This window comes from Aulonocara sp. 'chitande type north' Nkhata Bay, linkage group LG12 (assembly GCF_057382095.1).
Source record: "Aulonocara sp. 'chitande type north' Nkhata Bay isolate Kocher_YH1m ecotype deep benthic linkage group LG12, A_spYH_male_GT1.1, whole genome shotgun sequence".
NCBI lineage: Eukaryota > Metazoa > Chordata > Actinopteri > Cichliformes > Cichlidae > Aulonocara > Aulonocara sp. 'chitande type north' Nkhata Bay.
In genome coordinates this window covers 6,606,452-6,625,827 of record NC_141355.1, presented here as the reverse complement: position 1 = coordinate 6,625,827, position 19,376 = coordinate 6,606,452, and the positions used below count along the sequence as shown (strand labels likewise).

The window sequence follows — 19,376 nt, the reverse complement described above, 5'->3', positions numbered from 1 at the left end:
ACAGGATGAAAAGCGGGTTTCTTACACATATATAAATAACTACCTACAAGACTAACAGACTAACAGTGTGCAGAAACCTGTTGTGTAGTTCATCTTTATTGTGTTTTATATTTGGCCTCAGTTGTTCCACATTTTTATTTACAGCCTTAATTTACAGATTATGGCTTGACTTTTAACAGAAAATGTAATATTTTCTGGTATATTAGAATTTATTTAGAATTTGCTAAATATCTGAAGCATCGTTCAGCAGCCGGATCCATGTGAGAATCTCCCAGGACAAAAGACTTTTGCTCCTGCTATTCTCTTTTTCGTCCCACCCTGTCTTTCCTCTTCAGCTTTGGGCTCATAATTTCTTTCTTCTTTGCCTTATGTGTTCATTAAAAAAAAAGAAAATCTTACCATTGAGCCAAGCAGGCAAGTATTCGCTCTTCATGCTGTAATGCTGTTGGCCCAGGTTTCTCAGAATGACTGGCTCTGTACCCAGGAAGTTGTTGAGTGTTGCCGAGTACAGCTCCTTATCTGTACCAACAAAATGCAAGCTTTAGTTTCATTCTTTTTTAGTGACTATTGTACCGGCTTACAATGGGAGAGGGTCAGTGGTTCAGCTGGGAAACACAAATGCAGGACGGTGAATGGGCGCCTGTAGGTTCACTGAAGCTGTCCGCAGTGAAGGGAATGCAGCGTGCAAGTTAAACTGGACTTTTGGACTCTCAGAGCAACAGTATGGCGAGAAAACAGATGGGAAATTCTGCATGAGCAGTTTGTCGAGATTTGATGGACATTTAATGCTTCTTTTAGAGCTGTAAAAACTGCGGGGCTGTTCCCTTCAGTATACAAACTGCTGAGATGGAACAACAGAAGCTGACTGTGTGTTTTTGTTGATAATAGAAGTCAATGGGATTTGTCTTGCTTTTTGGGATAAAGTGATTCTTTAACAATCCTAAATCCGTTCAGAAAGATCCAAAAACTTTTACTACTATTCCTCACACATGAATATATACATGGCTATACTTACCCACTATAAGGCCAGTGTGCCCCTTGGCGGGATCATACGGGCATTTTCCCTTCCCATCTTCCAGGGCTGCAGCGTTGAGGGTAAAAGAATCTGCATTCTGCAAACGTGCAAAGATTCACACGCACATAATGAGGATCATCAGTACGTATTGACCTACATTGCACAGCTGCAAGGTCTGTCTGTCCGTTGCAAGGACCAGATCTTCACAGCTCGCCATGTTGTCTTGTTGCATCAATGTCACACGATATGCGTGCACGTGTACGCGCACGGGCCTTCACACGTTGGGCTAACCTTTGCCTGAGATGCTTATTTTCCATTGCATTTATTTTTATTTTGTCACACAGTGGTCTTTGCCTCAGGTCAGGTGGCAGAAATCTCAAGTAGACACCTGTCAGCACAGGCTCGCTGTGACTTGCTATCTACGGAGCTACACGTGTACTTACCACGTAAGTGCATTTGGGCTGGAAGGCGTAGGTGCCGCAGGTGTAGAGGAGCGTGTGGTTGTAGCTCTGGAGGAAACGGATGTAGTTGAAACACTCGGTCTGTGAGAGAGTGACGAGGAGTTATTTTCAAGGCAATCGGAGCAGTTTTATCCTCGGCTAAGGGGAGAAACCTATTCCACCACAAAGACTTTCAGAATACTTAACACATCCTCTGAGATTTAGCTTTACTCCAAAGCTTTGCTGTGAATTCTTCTGGATCCTCACCAAACTTGAAAATGCTTCCAGATAAATTCATGTATTAAGAAGGTGCAAAATCAGCCTACATTTACTTTGATGATTTACTTTGATATCAGTCAATATAAACGTGACAGTCCAGTGCCCAATTTAGGATACACTCAAGGTGGTGAAACAACAGAATCATTAAAGTAAATGAGAAAGATGCCGATACATTTAAAAAATATGTGTCTAAATATCAGAATCATTCATGGGAAGTGCCCGTTATTGTCTGCACTGTGACGAAGAATAAAGCTCTTTGAATGGAAATGGAAACAGACGCTCACACATGAGTCATTCTACTGTAGTAAATAAATCAGTACACCAAGTTTATCTTGCCCTCCAACGAGCTTCAAAACAATATCTCTGTCTCGAGGCAGTAATATGAGCAATGTGATGTTTTTAAATTTAGGTTTTCAGCTCAATGCGGTCGCTGATGTAGCATGAGATGTGTCTGGCAGATAGTCCTCCATCAAACTACAATGCTACATAAAAAGAAAACCAATTAAATGTAACAACAGGCATTTTTAAATGCCATATGGTGATTCCTACGTAGTAAGTAAATTAACACATGAAAGCACTGTGAGATATTTTTATAGTAGATAGTAGATCAGCAGAATAAAAGATGAAGAACAAAAGGAATGTTTACAGCTCTCCCCATCACAGCCCAGCATACTATGGAAAGAGGAGTTTTCGATCTTCAGAAGGTAAAGTTTGAGTATGCATTAGGTCTTTTTAAATCTCCAGTTGCACTAATTTCTAAGCATATAAAAATATCTTTTTTTTTTTTTTACTTCAGTTGGAGGCCGTTTTAGTTAAAGAAGTGCTACTGCTGCTGCTATTGCACTCCAGTGAACTATTACGCCCTTACTCCTTTAAACCCCATCAAAAGTTACGAATGATCAAGAGAAGCTTTAGCTTTATTTCAAAAAGCGCTGTGTGCTTCTATAAAATATTTAACATGACTTCTTGCAGATCATGCTTCCTAAGCAGTGAGAGGTTTTTGCTGAGACTAAAGTGCAGAGCTAGCAGGGACCAATTTACACTGTTTACAAATGTACCATAACTGGTGGTGAGAACTGGAGGATGCTGAATTTTAGTATTATTACAGTGCTGAATATAATTGTAACAAAATTTTCAAAACCAAAAGACCTATTGAGGTTTGTTTGGGATTACTGTGTTACATCTTTTATATGTCATATCAAGAAAAAATACATGTATTAAAAATAGCTTTTTGCTAAGAAATAGGTAAGAAGACAACGCTATAATGGAAAACCTTGGGGACTGAAGAAGCAAATAAAAAAAAAAAAGTAAAAAAAACCCCCAAACTGCAGTTCCTTTAGTGGCCACTTGGAAGTTTCTCCATAGCTCCAAGGTTGCCCAGTTTTATAACAGATGGAAAAATACTTACAATCTGTCAGTTTGGTACAAAAATTGATGCTCTTTTTAAAGTAATTCCTTCTGCATAACAACTGTACATAGTATTGTTTTTTAATACACCTTTTTAAGTTGTCTAAAAGCCTTAAATGTTTACATTTTAAGGTGTCTGGACAGTTTTACAAACAGGTGGATGCTGACAAAGGTGGCTGCACCCTTCAGCATGACCTTCCTACATTTTTAATTGAAATGATCTGCCTGTGCTCCAGTTGTGGTGAATGGAAAATCTAGTATTTTTTGTGTGCTAGGCTATTAGGCACTTGCTGGGATCTGTGCAGTACAATTATAGAGTTGATGAATTTACCTTGCTAGCACTCCACCCTCTTGAAAACAACAACAAGAACAACAAAAATTGCTTTACAGTGGTTTGCAGTCTGTCTGTCTTCATCAATATAAAGGTATGGCCAGCCAGAGGTGAGCATAGCTTGTCATATTTATAGCCTGGAAACAACCTGTTAGCTCCTCTACAGCTAGCTAGCCAACACGCTAGCTGTTTGTTGCCTACTTAATTCATATGAAATAAACCACAGACATGTTATATACTGGGTTGCTTAGTAACGTAAGAAATAACCCATGTAAAATCACAGTTACACAATAGTAGATAGCATCATGTCAGCTGTTTCCCTCCACTTCCTCTGTTAGTGTTAGGCTAAGCTAAACAGCTGCTGTTTACATGTACTGTAACTTTCCCACACAGATACAGGATTACTGTTAATCTTTTTATTCAACCCTTGACAAAAAACAAAATGTGTTTTATTTACTTGTGTTTGTTATAACATAATTGTAAAATGGGTTATATAAAAGCAGGTTGCCTTGCAGTGCAACCAATTTTTCATAACATTCCATCATTGTTGGAGAAAGACTTCAGTATCTCTTTTGTTGCTTAACGTAAAACACACACACTGAACCACCTTAAAAGTTGCTGACCCTGTCTGGAAGATGCACGTTCTCTGTGTGCTAATGTAATGACTGGAAGCTTTCCAGTCTGAAATCCCAGACCGGTTTGATAAACTGTAATTGAGTGAGTAGAGGAGTGAGTAATGTTTTCATGCTCTTAGAAATGATTGTCTTAGAAACTACTGCTGCGCTGCCCTTGAGCAAGGCAGGTAACCCCAACAGCCACGTCAACTGAGTTCTACATTACCTGGTTGTTTTTGCCCTTGGCAACACATTCCCTCTTCTTGTCCTGCGGAGCTGGCCAGTCAATCTGGAGAAAGGAAAGAAACAGATGGAATGATGTTATTTGCCTTTTGCCCACAAGTAATATAGCTGTAAGTGTGCTGTCTATCTGTATGTAATATACTGTGTACATACTGCATGCTGTAAATAGGGAAAGAAATTGCCTCATTTGTCTCTAATAAGGTGCACACCGAGACACAGTACCGCAAAAAACAGTCCTTTCCTTTTTTGCCATTTTGTCTAACTCAGCCACTGGGCTCTGTATTCTTAACCACTAGCTGCAGTAACTATAGCAACAACCACCATCTCACAAAAGCAGTATATTTGACAAATACAGTATAGTTCAAAATGTACAAATCTCAAAGATGATCTCTACCAAGAACTAATGAGAGTAGATGCACTTGGATGCTAAGAAAGGCCTAGTTCAGAAAGATGTATTACACTAGTTCTGAGCTAAAGATACAGTAAAGTTAATTAAAACAATCCACCAACTGAGCTGCCCAGGCGGTGCAGAGAAAAGCCACGGGGTTCTTTCCCTGGCAGTCGTGTTCCTGCCCGATCAAACACGCGATTTGTGTTAGGTAGGAAGCCGTGAGGTCCTTACTGCAGAACAATTCTCTGATGATTGTAGCATTGTTTAAAGGATCAAAGACAGACTGAAAAAGGTTCAAATTTAATGCACTTGTACAAACTACCTGTCTAGCTGTGGGCTTTTATCCTCCAAAAGGTACATTTTTTTGGTAAAAATGTAAGGGGGAAGCAAATAAAAAAAGGAAACATGCACATTCTTTCACACTTTATACGTCCATACTTACTGTTTAACAAATAAATGTCGGTAATTATTTACAGTAGCTACTTTTTTGAAACTGTAACACGTGGCTGAACTTTGCTTTGTGGACACAAATCCAGAGTATGAACTCTGTTTACTAAGAGGTTTCCACACCATTAAAAATAATTATACCAGTCATTACAGGCAGAGAGCAGCAGCATATTCAAAATTAAACTGATTTACTCGACTGGATTTGAACCAACAGCAGTCAAACTGGGTTTTTGCCATATAAACACACACATAGATAGACTGCTGTTTAAAAATGAGATACAAGTTAAAGCAATAGTGGCTTTTAATGGTAAAAAAGTATGTTTCTTTATTGGTTTCACAAATGTACTTTGGTGTTAGTAGCCCTTATTGAATATTCTGTGTTCACTAGGCAGATGATAGAGCTCCAGTGGTCAAGGTTTAATAAGTGAATAATCATCAAGATCAGTGACTATGAAATATCACCTGTAGGATCTGCAGCTTTAACTAAAGAAAGACCAACTAAAATGAACCAGTCCAGCAGCTTAGTGTTGCTTCCTATCCAGTCCTCATTAGTCACCAGTCATCCCAAGAATTTTTTGCAATTCCCCCTAACACATTAAATATTAGAATAACTATACATTCAGATGGTAGTACTAGCTACCCTCAGCACCAATACCTAATGGCTTATAAAGACAAACCCTATCTAAATCACATTAATGCACTGCCTTAATGATGTGCAGCAGCTTTTAAAACCCTGTTCAGAATTGGCATTAACATGCATCTTGGGAGATCTGATCAAAGCGGACAGCTCCAAGCACACCAGTTCACACCTGGCATTAGAATGCATCTCCACATGTGTCTTGAGTGGCCACTTTTGATTGGATTTCATTTCCCCACTCTATATGCAAATAAATGTAGAACTTACATCATTTCAGTCTGCAAAGACCAAATACTCGTGTCCTGCATGGGTCAAATTTTCCAAACCTGTCCTCCCCCGCAACTGCATAGCACATTACTGGAACTGACCTGTTACCTCCATTTAAGATGCGGGCCCACACCGACGTGCTATTATAAGTCCTACAACCTGTGTCGGTGAATATGCACGCGGGCTACACAATCATTCCCTTCAAAGCGTTTTATTTTGCCTTGCACAGCTGGCCGGCAGCCTTATGCAAAATGAATGTCTAATAATATCCTAAAATATGAATTGGTTTATTTAAAACTATGATACAGCTTCAAGAGAGTCATTTAAAAAAATTGGACAACTAAAGATTTGGTTGAATAGCTGCATACAAACGGCGATATTTGGATATAAGGTCAGTTAATAACTGTCATTAACTATAACAGCCTTACTGACTATAACAAAAACATGTAAATCGGTGATGTCCAGCAAAAACATGACCAGCTGTGAACTGAGCGGTGGAAGGATGTGATGTTTCATAATTGAAAATAATAAAAAAAAATCTGGCAGTTGATTTGGGTGCTTTTAATGATCTGTTATCAGTAAAGTCATCTAGATGTTAATGCTGTGGTACAGCCATTATTTCTGCAGAAAACAAAACAGCTTTTGTTCCTATCCTGTCGCCCCTGCTTTTGATTCAATGTCAACAGTTTGAGTTGTGTAGGACCAACCTTCAGTTTGGCCAGGACCAATGTTCCCTCTAAGCTGTGCACGTCTCTGCGCACAGAAAATCTGCGTTGCGCACAAAAAAAAAAAATCTAACCTGAATTGAAATTAAAATTAATACTTTAACAATTCTGTTTTGCGGTGTTAGTCAGTAAGTGACTGGCTGCTCCCGTATGGGATTAGAACGATGCCACCTTGTCCCATAGTCCAGCCAATAATGCGATTCACATTTGTATCAACGCAGCTAATCAACGTGGTTGACAGGCTATGACAGCGTCCGTTTGTGCCGACACTGGTGTTTTAGCTAGCAAAGCGGCGTGGCTGATGTGGAGTGAAGCAAAGTTAATGACAACGTGTACAACCATTGGAGATGTGAGCAGGAGAGACGGAACAATTGATGGAAAAAGTGTGGACTTTATACCAGTTTTGATTTTGTGTTGATAGGCCACGTAAAACCAGAGTTATGATAAAAATATATGCAATGTTTGGTTTTCTTCCTGAATTTTATCGTTGTTTATATTTACTGCGGGAAGAAACGGTAAAAACAGCGTTTTATAAGGAAAATGCTCGAAAGCACTCTCCGCCTGTGAGCAAAAACAAAACCAAAAACCCACCCTTTCATATTCGTCCATGTCGACCAATGAAAAAAATGATATGGCAACGTGGCATCTAGTTGTTAAGAAACGGGGGGAAGTTTTAGGAGTGACGGTGGTGTTTTGAGATGTGAGAGATTTGAGACATTTAGCGCAAATCTTGTGAAGTGAGTGTGTATTGTAGTCAATAGTTTTGTTGTGTGTGTCAGAACAATGAGGCGACTGCTGAATGTTACAGGTGTTACAGGAGTGATACATCTCCTGTTGTCAGGACTGCAGGTATCAGGCTGTTGTTCTCCTTTATCTCATAGTGGACAGAAATTATCTTTTGGAGTGGCACAAATAATTTGTGTGGCATCAAATTTAATGCAGAACAGCTGATTGTTCTGTAAATAGTTTGAAATGTTTGTTTAAAAGCGCATTGGCTGCATTAAAAAAATCAACAACTTTGCAGCTACCAGACCTCATACTCATAATACAAGTCAGAGCTTATATATATATATATATATATATATATATATATATATATATATATATATATATATATATATATATATATATATCTATATATATATATATATATATATATGTGTATACAGTGGGGCAAAAAAGTATTTAGTCAGCCACCGATTGTGCAAGTTCCCCCACTTAAAATGATGACAGAGCTCAGTAATTTGCACCAGAGGTACACTTCAACTGTGAGAGACAGAATGTGAAAAAAAAATCCATGAATTCACATGGTAGGATTTGTAAAGAATTTATTCGTAAATTAGGGTGGAAAATAAGTATTTGGTCACCTCAAACAAGGAAAATCTCTGGCTCTCACAGACCTGTAACGTCTTCTGTAAGAAGCTTTTCTGTCCCCCACTCGTTACCTGTTTGAACTCATCATCTGTAAAAAAGACACCTGTCCACAGCCTCAAACAGTCAGACTCCAAACTCCACCATGGCCAAGACCAAAGAGCTTTCGAAGGACACCAGGAAAAGTATTGTAGACCTGCACCAGACTGGGAAGAGTGAATCTACAATAGGCAAGCAGCTTGGTGTGAAAAAATCAACTGTGGGAGCAATCATCAGAAAATGGAAGACATACAAGACCACTGATAATCTCCCTCAATCTGGGGCTCCACGCAAGATCTCATCCCGTGGGGTCAAAATGATCATGAGAACGGTGAGCAAAGATCCCAGAACCACACGGGGGGACCTGGTGGATGAGCTGCAGAGAGCTGGGACCAAAGTAACAAAGGTCACCATCAGTAACACACTACAACGGCAGGGAATCAAATCCCGCAGTGCCAGACGTGTTCCGCTGCTGAAGCCAGTGCATGTCCAGGCCCGTCTGAAGTTTGCCAGAGAGCACATGGATGATACAGCAGAGGATTGGGAGAATGTCATGTGGTCAGATGAAACCAAAGTAGAACTTTTTGGTATAAACTCAACTCGTCGTGTTTGGAGGAAGAAGAATACTGAGTTGCATCCCAAGAACACCATACCTACTGTGAAGCATGGGGGTGGAAACATCATGCTATGGGGCTGTTTTTCTGCCAAGGGGACAGGACGACTGATCCGTGTTAAGGACAGAATGAATGGGGCCATGTATCGTGAGATTTTGAGCCAAAACCTCCTTCCATCAGTGAGAACTTTGAAGATGAAACGAGGCTGGGTCTTCCAACATGACAATGATCCAAAACACACCGCCCGGGCAACAAAGGAGTGGCTCCGTAAGAAGCATTTGAAAGTCCTGCAGTGGCCTAGCCAGTCTCCAGACCTCAACCCCATAGAAAATCTGTGGCGGGAGTTGAAAGTCCGTGTTGCTCGGCGACAGCCCCAAAACATCACTGCTCTCGAGAAGATCTGCATGGAGGAATGGGCCAAAATACCAGCTACTGTGTGTGCAAACCTGGTAAAGACCTATAGTAAACGTTTGACCTCTGTTATTGCCAACAAAGGTTATGTTACAAAGTATTGAGTTGTATTTTTGTTATTGACCAAATACTTATTTTCCACCCTGATTTACGAATAAATTCTTTACAAATCCTACCATGTGGATTCATGGATTTTTTTTTCACATTCTGTCTCTCACAGTTGAAGTGTACCTCTGGTGCAAATTACTGACCTCTGTCATCATTTTAGGCTCAAAAGTTCAAGTTATTTTTACTTCCAATAGTGTTAACGTACTGCACAGGTCAATGACTAGGTTTTTTTACATTTTCATTGTAAGTGGGCTAAAGCAGTTAATTAAAAGTAGACTAACAGAAATGTAAATGCTGTAATTTGATTATTTTAATAAACCATGTAACTTGGATGGATTAGATGGTGACGTGACCACAGTGCACACGTCTGATGTCGCTCACAGTGGTCCAAGGGATCGCTCAGGGAGTTTGTGTGTTCGCTCAGACACATGAAAAATTAGAGGGAACATTGGCCAGGACACATCCATGTAGACCAGCGTTCCCCAACCGTACCGGTTCGTGAGTCCTTTGGTACCGGGGCGTGACAGTTGAGGCTCGGGTGTCAAATTTATGGTTTACAGGATTTTTATCGGTTTTTAGCATCCTCATTTTTATCGTTAACTCAGTTTCCCTGGGTCTTTTCCTGTGTGTTATGAATAAATATTCTATTTTTTTGTACCAGTACTGGTTTTATTTTGTTGTATTTATCCACGACACCTTTAAGGCCGGACATAAACCGGTCCGTGGTGCAAAAAAGGTTGGGGATCGCTGATGTACACAGTGCAGAAAGAATTTGGCCACATGCTCTGAATGTGGTCTGAGAGGTGTGGTCTCATTGAATATTGGATGCACTGCTTAGGTTTGTCCATTCTGACTGTATCACATGGGTGCAAAAGACTGGCTAAATGACACGTGGAAGCACCTCATAATGATCTCAAGACATAATTCAAAAATATACCAGACTGCTTTCTATTCAATTGAACAACGAGGTTTCCTTTCACATAGCCTTTGAAATTGTGCCAATTCAGTCAAAATCCTGTATGCCGCAATTTCTGGCAGTTTATCATAGACTATTTAATGACAGAGTACCTGCTCTGTTTTACAGTCCAAGACACACACCATATGAGCAGAGCCTTAGACAAGTTTATCAACTTAAAAAAAAGTTTCTTTCGAAAGATCCTACAGTTTTTTTTACAGTGTGGTTATAATACAACAAAAAAACCCATTTATTTTGGGAAATAGCACTATTACAGGGCCACTTAGTTTCAGCATTTTGAAATGCTCTGGTAGTTATCGGCCATTACGTCAGCACAAATAACGCTACCGGTGCTTTGGCCATTAGCAAACCCGCGAAAACAGAAGTGGTTCGCAAGTAACAGAAAAATATTGGTTAAACTATTTTGAGCAAAGGCGTGTGGATCTGCAAATGTCACATCATGTAACGTACCAATGGGGTCAGTTATTCACAAATTAAGAGCAGTGTAATAAGTTTACTGTGTGGAAGTGGGCTCTAAATTGCCAGAACAAGGTGAACTGGTCCATAAATGGAACTGACTGAAATTCATGAAAGAAAATTATTCAATGAAATAATCCACAGTCATCACGGGGAAAGAAAATAACTAAATAATGCAGAAGAAAGCACTTCAAACACAGATGGGAGCTGCTTGTCTTGAGAAAGTCTAAATGCTGAGAAAAACATCCCTAGAAAATATCCAGGGAAGAAAGACAGACAGCAGCAAAGAAATAAAAGAGAAGCAGTTAAAGCAAAGAAAGGAGGGGGTGAGATAGTGATGGGCAGATGGTGACAGAGGGGCTGGACTATTCCCTCGTCCCTGTTCAGTTATTTTTCTGACTTGGCTTCTTCCGTCTACATTGCACACTGGGGGATGACAACAGGTGATCTTATCATTACTGTAAGACTCATAACCCTCACTCAAACAGCCTGCGGCTGAGCCAGGGTCTGTCAGTCTGTGTGGGTATGTGTGCGCATCCAATAATTGCTCATTACAGCAGTAAATCAGATAGCAATCCCCAAACCGCTGCAGGCTGCTCACTACACCTTCATTGCATTGCTGTAATTGTATTGATCGCAATATGGACCAATTATTGAGGGAACAAAGCAAACCCAGATTGAGCCTTTGAGGGTTTAGCATCTCTCTGTGTGCAAGTGTTTGCGTGTCAGGTCAAGTCAAGGGTATTTATAGAGCGCTTTAAAGAAACAGGTTTACCCCAGAGTGCTTTGCAGAAAAACAAGATCCACAAATTAAAACGAGGATGGTAAAAAAAAAAACAAGACTGAATGAGTGCACCACGAACTCTGAGGAACAAGACCAAAGCCTGGGCAAGGATGTGTGCGAGTGCCTGTCTACTCCCACAAATTCACAGTGGATATGTTTGTGCTGATAGAAGTGAAATATTGGAGGCAATAGCTGCACACATTATCATCTTAATATCTGGCAGCTTACTTACAGCATTGCTGTGTGCAAATTTCAAAATAAGACTAGTTGAATAACCTTGCAAAACAACTGTAAATCATGATTACAAAATAATTAGAGCTTTAATTTTATAAAGACCATTTTTAAAATTTGCCAAGATGGCTCTTATTTATGACTGTACCAGTCTGAAGATATTTTATTGTATTTTTTAAGGCTTAACTCAGCTGAGGGATCTATAGAGCTAAAATTCTTCTTTTTTTCTAGCTAGCTAGCTTAACTAAAATAACTGCTAGCTAAACACACATATCACCAGACCTTCAGCCAATATTAAAGCTAACTTTGTCATAAAACCATTTTTATGACAAAGTTACCATTAATACACTTTTTGTTAACCACCTACTCTGTACAATGTGAAGTGCAATGCTGTAGCATCAATATACTTTGGTAAGGATAGCTATGCTACCTGATAAGCTAGCATTAGCAAAGAGCAGCAAGAGTCTTACAACTTTATAATCTATCATACTTTTATCTGTACAGCATTATGTTCAAGTTCCTGTTTGAATTAGGATCATGCTTTTTAAAATCTCCTTGTACTTATCTTGCATGCTTATGTTTTAGTATAAATTCGGTCTTTGGCTCTACATAGCCAATGGGATCAGTTATTCACAAATTAAGAGCAGTGTAATAAGTTTACTGTGTGGAAGTGGGCTCTAAATTGCCAGAACAAGGTGAACTGGTCCATAAATGGAACTGACTGATGCTAATACAATGGTGTGCTGTTTCCTGCTCTTTCAAAAAAAAAAAAAAAAAAAGCTTAAAAAATACATGTGGGCCAATACTAAGGCAACACAGTTTCTTTATTGAAATGTTGACACACTGGAAGCACACAGCTCTTAATATATTTTATTATATTCTTGGCCCTTCGAGGATTATTACATTTTGAGAATGTATTCATTTGCGTGGCAATTTTTACAATCTAAGCTTCAATGTGGCCTGCAGTGTTAAGAAAAAATACAGGCCAGACTGACAAAAGACCCAACAACTAGTATTACTCAGTCGACTTTGTTATTGTACTATAAAGTCCTTTGATTGCCTGCCAGAGTATGTCCAGAGTATGTGCTCTCAAATGTCATTGAGTCCAAAAGGAAAAAAGAATAGAATAAGGTCATTCTGTTAGTTAACAGACTTCAAAAAAGTGTGGCACAGGCAGAGATTATGTTTAATGTTTTCTTCCCTGTTCATCCAAGCTGAACCTTCATAATTTTTAAAGACTTTCTATAATAATTCTATCACACATGATATCATAATTGAATTTGGTCTGTTTAAATTAAGTATTTGAAATGTGTGTTTATCTCTGCGGCACTCTGTACCAAGTCGTGCGGAGGATGTTTTTTGTTCCTGAACTGTCCATCATGAAGCAGTGTGATATTAAATCTTATGTGTTATCATTTAATTTGTTGCATTTCTACAAAAGAGTTTGAGAATGCGTGGGTGTTTGCAGTGGCAGTCGGATGGTAATTATTTTTCTTGAAATCCTTCCTTGGCCTTATTGAACTGTAATGTATTTGTATCTCTTTCACTGTCAGAAAAAAAGCTTTTAAAGTGCGTTCATGTGCTTATGTGCGCTTTACCTGTGGCCTTAGCTGTCTGCTAATGTCATTGGGGTCCAAGGCGAACAAAGCCTCCCGTGCTCCGACGTACAAGACCCTCTCGTGGTCAGACAGAGTCAGCATGCTGTAGTTGAACACTCCCGGCACGCTAAACCTGGCCATGCTGTCCAACACATCTGGATCAGGGGACACAGAGACATCGGTGCATTACATCACATGATAACGCATAGCTGCATTTCTTTTGGCTGATCTGTTGACAGATGAATAACACCTGAGAGGAACATTTCACACTCTCCTTCGTGAAATTTGTTGATGTCTCAGCTCATTCGCACCTCCAAGCCTCACCCACTCCACCGCCTATAGATTAGTGTCATCCACCACGATTCATCTCTCCCACATCCTTTTGCTAAGATTTCGTGTTGTGCCAGCACACAGCCATTAAATGCTACCCAACAGAGTGCTGCCTGTGCCATGAGAGGTTTTTTGGTGTCACTAAACAAAAAGTTGATACATACTTTTCGGTTTATATTCATTAAAATGGTCTGAGAATGAACTGCACGTCGACTGGTCTGGGCTCTGTTTTTGTGGCATCATAAAAATATCCCCCCCCCCCCCAAGATTTAGTTTAACTGACAAAGATTTTAATTAAAACAACACAGCTGAAGTTAGGAAGGAGGTCAGACACGTCAGGTCTTGAAGAGTTTGCTGAGACTACCCACAATATCTAGCTCGAAGATCTCCTGTAAATTATTCCTGCACGATGGAGCACTGCACAGAAAGCTTCCCAAGCTCTGTATTTACTTTGAGAACCTGGAGCAGAAGCCGTGTCTTCGGGGAAAGGCTGATAAGTTCCAGATCTACATGTCAGCAGCGAGATAAGGCCGGCGTCTATTTAGAAAAGCTGTGCAAATAAACAAGAGGCAATGATGCTCTCTCAGACCAGCCCTTGTTTTGATGAAGAGTGCATGGGTGTGTACCATTACACCCAAACATTATGAATCTAATAGCACAGTTTTCCAAAATCTAGAGCTTTTAAAGGGAGCATATCAATGAATGCAGATGATTGATCTAGGGCTGATATAAAGACTGAAAGAGTGCACAATCTGCAGAATCGCAACTAACTTTCAACGGCTTCAATCAGCCGGCGCTTTAATGCAAGTTTTAAAAGTGCGTTTGCTATGAGCCAGAAGCCGAGATGTTTGTATTCATACACTTGTTCAATAAAAATTCCATTAGGAGAGGTAGTTTTCAAATTGAGAAAATCGACTAATCTTGTTTTGGAAAACAACTTAAATTGTGTTTAGCCTCAATTTAACACAGCTTTTAGGCCAGAGATTGTTAAAGCACTTATAAACTCAGCATTGCAGTATTACAAAAAGAAGAAGAAAAAAAAATCCTCATTCTTTGAAAAGGAGCAGAGTAATCCAGGCTATACAGAGCAGCAGTACACAACAATACAGGGATTTAAAGTTGGACCTGTTGGCATTATTATTTCAAATGGAAAATGCAAATGAAAGCGCGATTGGAATCTTGCACTCCCACACGTAGATCACATTTTAATGCAAGGCTTTACGAGCCCATATAATGCTTTGTTTATACAGCTTTTTGCACGTGTAAAAGGTCTGCAAACCCCTCAAAGCAGTCTGCTTTTTATATACTTGCCAAAGCCATACGTCTAACTTTGCACAGCACAACAAAAGTTTTGCTGTCAGCTGCTAGAGAGAACATTCACTCCTAGAACTTGAAGAAGTGAAGACGCAGTGGCTTATTTATTTTTGATGGCAGAACCTTACATTATTATAACATTGCTTGAACAGAGCTACATCTCGACATTATGATGCTGAGGGACAATTAGAAACTTTTCACATCGACTTTTGTGCTACAGTGCACTCCATGCCGAGCTGGCAGTGTTGGTAGTGTACCCCAACCATCCACATGTGTGAAAAGGCGACTTGGAGAGCGCAATCTAACAGACTAATGAAATATTGCTGTAAAGAAAGAGATTCGGATATGCATCTAATATTTGCACAGCTCATCTCTCCAGAAAGCCTAATGACATTTTTGAATAATCTTTCTGACAAACGGCGCTCTGCTTTTACCGTTACCTTGGAAATAGGAGAAATAAATGGTCTGACACAAGAAGTTTGGTAAACAGTACTGTTACTAAGTTGCTTTTGCAGGACTCTGCCCTTGTTCTGAACTCAGTTCTGGTCTAAACACAAAGGGCTTTTGTAAATTGAGTGCTGCACCTATAATCAAAGAAATAGAGTACAACCTGTCAGTCAGAGGAAACTGTACGAACGCATAATATGGGAATTCTAGTTATGGTCCTTGTAGCACACTCTGTGAAGTGGCTCCATAGTGTAGTGGTTTACGCATTTGCCTGGTTTGATCTGGGGAGGAGACGTAAAAGCTTTTGGGATTGTGTCAAACATGTGGAGGCACCTGCTGTGGTGCCCCTTGTAAATAAAAGAGCAGCTGAAAGTAGCGCTACATGGTTATATAATCAATCTAATGCAGCAGTCCCCAACCCCCGGGCCACAGACCGATACCGGTCCGTGAGTTGTTTGGTACCGGGCCGCGAGAGTTGAGGCTCGGGTGTGAAATTTAAGGTTTTCAGGGATTTTATCGTTGGCTCGGTTTCCCTGGGTCTTTTACCGTGTTGTAGTTGTGTGTCTTATTTTGAAAGAAATATTTACGCGTTACCATAGCGACCAGAGAGCATTAAGGGGCAGAAAGGAGGACGTTACGCTCAATGTTGTTGGCGCATTTCACGAGGACGCTGCTAATAAAGTTACACACAGTGAATTTGTGTTTACTATTATATTTACAAAATACCACAGTTTTTGTCTTGGTCGTATCATTTTATTTTGTTGTATTTATCTGCAACACCATAAAGGCCTGTCCGTGAAAATATTGTCTGACATTAAACTGGTCCGTCCTGCAAAAAAGGTTGGAGACCGCTGGTCTAATGTGCTTATATGTTCTTCATACTTAGTTCATGGACTGTATGTGAAAAAAGCGTCATTGTGGACTACTGTCTTGAAGCCTCGCATTGAACATTTTGCTCGTGGTTCTTTGAAAATAAAAGACGTAGGTGAGTGCTTGGACTTGTCATTAACCCTCTCAGGTCTACGTCATCGCCGTGATCCTAACCGTTAAGTGCGTCCAAGTCATCAGAGGTTAACCACCTTTTATTCTGCATTAAATCTGTATTGAAGACACAAAACTAGCGACTGAAAACATAACTAATCAGGAAATAACGTCTCAAGTCAGACTCTTTTTCTTCTATTCTTCTATACAAGTCACCCCCTGCTGGCCATTAGAATCCCTTCTACAACACAAGGCTGGTTTTCTTTCTCAGCTGTTCCTGCAACTACTGCTGTAATTTGATTAAAATGACAAAATATTACTTAGCTCTTGTCAACTCAAGCTATCATCCTTTGACATGAAATAGCTGAACTGATTTGATTCATTCCAGGATTGTTTAATTTGTTGTGGATTACTTGCAATTTGGGGTTGTTTGTCTTTTTTTGCTGCTCACAGGCTGACACAAACAATCACAGAAAGATTATGACAAAAATCACAAAATGTTCTCTCCGAGCTCCCATCTGCGGAGAAATAGCTACAGTCGACTTTTTTTCCATAAAATTTTTAAAAAGGCACAGCTACTGTTTTGCTGTTCGCTCTCAGACGCACACACACACATGCCTACATACACGCACCCACATATACACACACACATGCGCGCGCACACCATTCAAATCCCCCGACAAGCATACAGACAAACTAGTGGTGCAGAGCAGAAGGGAAAGCTGAGACAGAGACGAGAGGAAAGAGAAAAAGGATGGTGTTTAGTTTTCATTATCCACACTCGTGTTGCTTGTAGTGTCACCTTGTTCTCCTGCTCCTCCCCTCTCTCGCTTTATCCAGGCTGATAGAATGTGTGCAAAATGCGAGGCGACGACAGCCAGCGCCCGCACGTAATGTGATCTCATATACTGAATAAGGATATTTCTTTTTTTTTGTTTTCTATGCCACCAGTATTTTCACATTTTCGCCTTTTCCCCCCCGCTTCAACTGAAAATAGCAGCTGAAATCCAGGGAGGGAGCATCAGGAACCGGTGTGTGATTTATGGTGTGACTAACTGCTCATGTGATGCTGTGGCCTACTTGGGACTAAATAGACTTATATACAAGGAGAAGCCTGTTCTGGTTGAAGGAGCACGCCATGTGTGAGCGGGTTTGTGTGTGCGAGACGAGAAAGCGAAGTTAAAAAAGAAAAAAAAAGGAGACATTTTGTAAGCTTGAGAGTGTAAACTATTTAATCCTTACAATGCCCTTGCTTTTAAGGTTCAAAGCCTTTTTTCTATTCTCTATGACCACTTGATACCAAAAACACAATAATGCTGGCACTACAGTTAAGCAGAACAAGGACAAGGGAACATCCCTAACAACCATTTAACCTCGCCCCTGGCCCAAGATTGCTTTGTTATCTAAGACAATTTCCAAAAAATGCATTGTTACAGCCAACTGGTGACACATTGTCCTGCTTTGCACAGACTTTGATCTCTTCTCCTTCATCTCAAACATATTGAGGCAGTGTTCCACATCTTGGTTGGCTCTGATTCTGTGAGTTTCACAAGAAATGTGTTGCTCTAAAAGGAGATGTGCTGACCTGTGAATGCATCCCTGCTGAAACCCAGTGATGATTGAAGACAGGAGGGCAGCTGAATTAATGGTTTAACAGCTGCCGTGACAGTAATAAGGAATACATACTGACAACTGCACACTTTGCTCAACATGTCACTGTTGTTGTTGGGATATAGTCATCCTGCAGCTACATCCTAGACAGGAACGTTGTGAAATCTGGCACAGTGATTGAAAATAGTCTCATTACACCTCAACTATTCTAGATTTCTTAACTATCTAACTAGCATTTATGTAAGGAACCATGTGTCTGGGGTTTTTCTTTTGGTTAAAGCTAATTCAATGAACCCCAGCACATCAGTTTCTACCATTACCACCACCAGATTATATGAACTAGAAAGTGACGGCCTGGTAACTACTGGGCGCTACTCCCTGACTGCTTGCAATTAGCTGCAGGTAGTTGCTGTAAAATCAATTGCTAAGGCCCCATTCACACGTGACCTAGAGGGCAGTCAGTGATCTCCGGGTAACCGCCTATCACTAGGTGAACCTGGCTGCCAAAGGAGCTGCACCAAGAACTTCCTTGTGATTGCTTTGGTTGCATTGATTGATGCGGTTTGCATGGAAGAGTTAGATTTGTCTGCATGTCCCTGCTTACTGAACAGCAAATCCATTGCTTGAAAACCCATTTTGGTAATGCACAAAAAAGTATGATTTGATCATTGAGGGGCTCTGGGGCAAAAATGCACTCTAATAACTGGTGCACACACCTGCAACAGATTTCTAAAAGACAAAATAGATTATTGTCCATTGATCATAGTTAAAGTACTTTGAGTGTGAGCTTCAGACCCTTGAATTAAGTTATGTATGTCTTTATTTGCTGTAGGGGCAAAACAGATGCAAAAACATAGCAAATATACCAGGTTTTTAAACCTCCAAGGTCTAACAAACCAATTTTAAAGCAGCATTTGGACCATCTTAGACCACTGAAAGCCTTTAATTTGGACAAGTTCAGCTTAAAGAAATCCCAAGTCGTAACATGTTTTGAAGGGTACAGAGAGATGGAAGGGAGGAGTGAAGATATAACCAAAGGAAGGAAGGGGATAAGTAGTGAAGTCAGCTTATTATCTGAAGAGCAGTGGCGTATAAACATTGGGGGGTATGTGCGGATGAACGGGCTAGATGAGAGTGAGAGGAGAGAGAGGGAGAGAGCGGAGGAGGCTTCCTCGGGGGAGAGCTGAACACATCTGCTGTGTTCCACACGGCTGGGCAAAAAAACTCCAGAGCTGACATGTGTACTGAGGTACACATACACACACACATTTGTGTGAAGGTTCTTGGCAACACCAATCAGTGCGCGCGT

At 40.3% G+C, this 19,376-nt stretch overlaps 1 protein-coding gene across 2 annotated transcripts in view; it reads right to left on the bottom strand.

Moving 5' to 3' along the window:
- The window catches only part of sema4c (sema domain, immunoglobulin domain (Ig), transmembrane domain (TM) and short cytoplasmic domain, (semaphorin) 4C), a 110,539-nt gene that overhangs the window by 24,346 nt on the left and 66,817 nt on the right, over positions 1-19,376 (bottom strand). For both annotated transcript variants that reach the window (XM_086313360.1, XM_086313359.1), the window contains 5 exons: positions 13,385-13,539; positions 4,313-4,375; positions 1,459-1,557; positions 1,016-1,112; positions 400-519 (listed from right to left, as the gene is read on the bottom strand). In XM_086313360.1, coding sequence (XP_086169486.1) covers positions 400-519; positions 1,016-1,112; positions 1,459-1,557; positions 4,313-4,375; positions 13,385-13,539 — 534 coding nt within the window. The remainder of the gene's footprint in view (positions 1-399; positions 520-1,015; positions 1,113-1,458; positions 1,558-4,312; positions 4,376-13,384; positions 13,540-19,376) is intronic.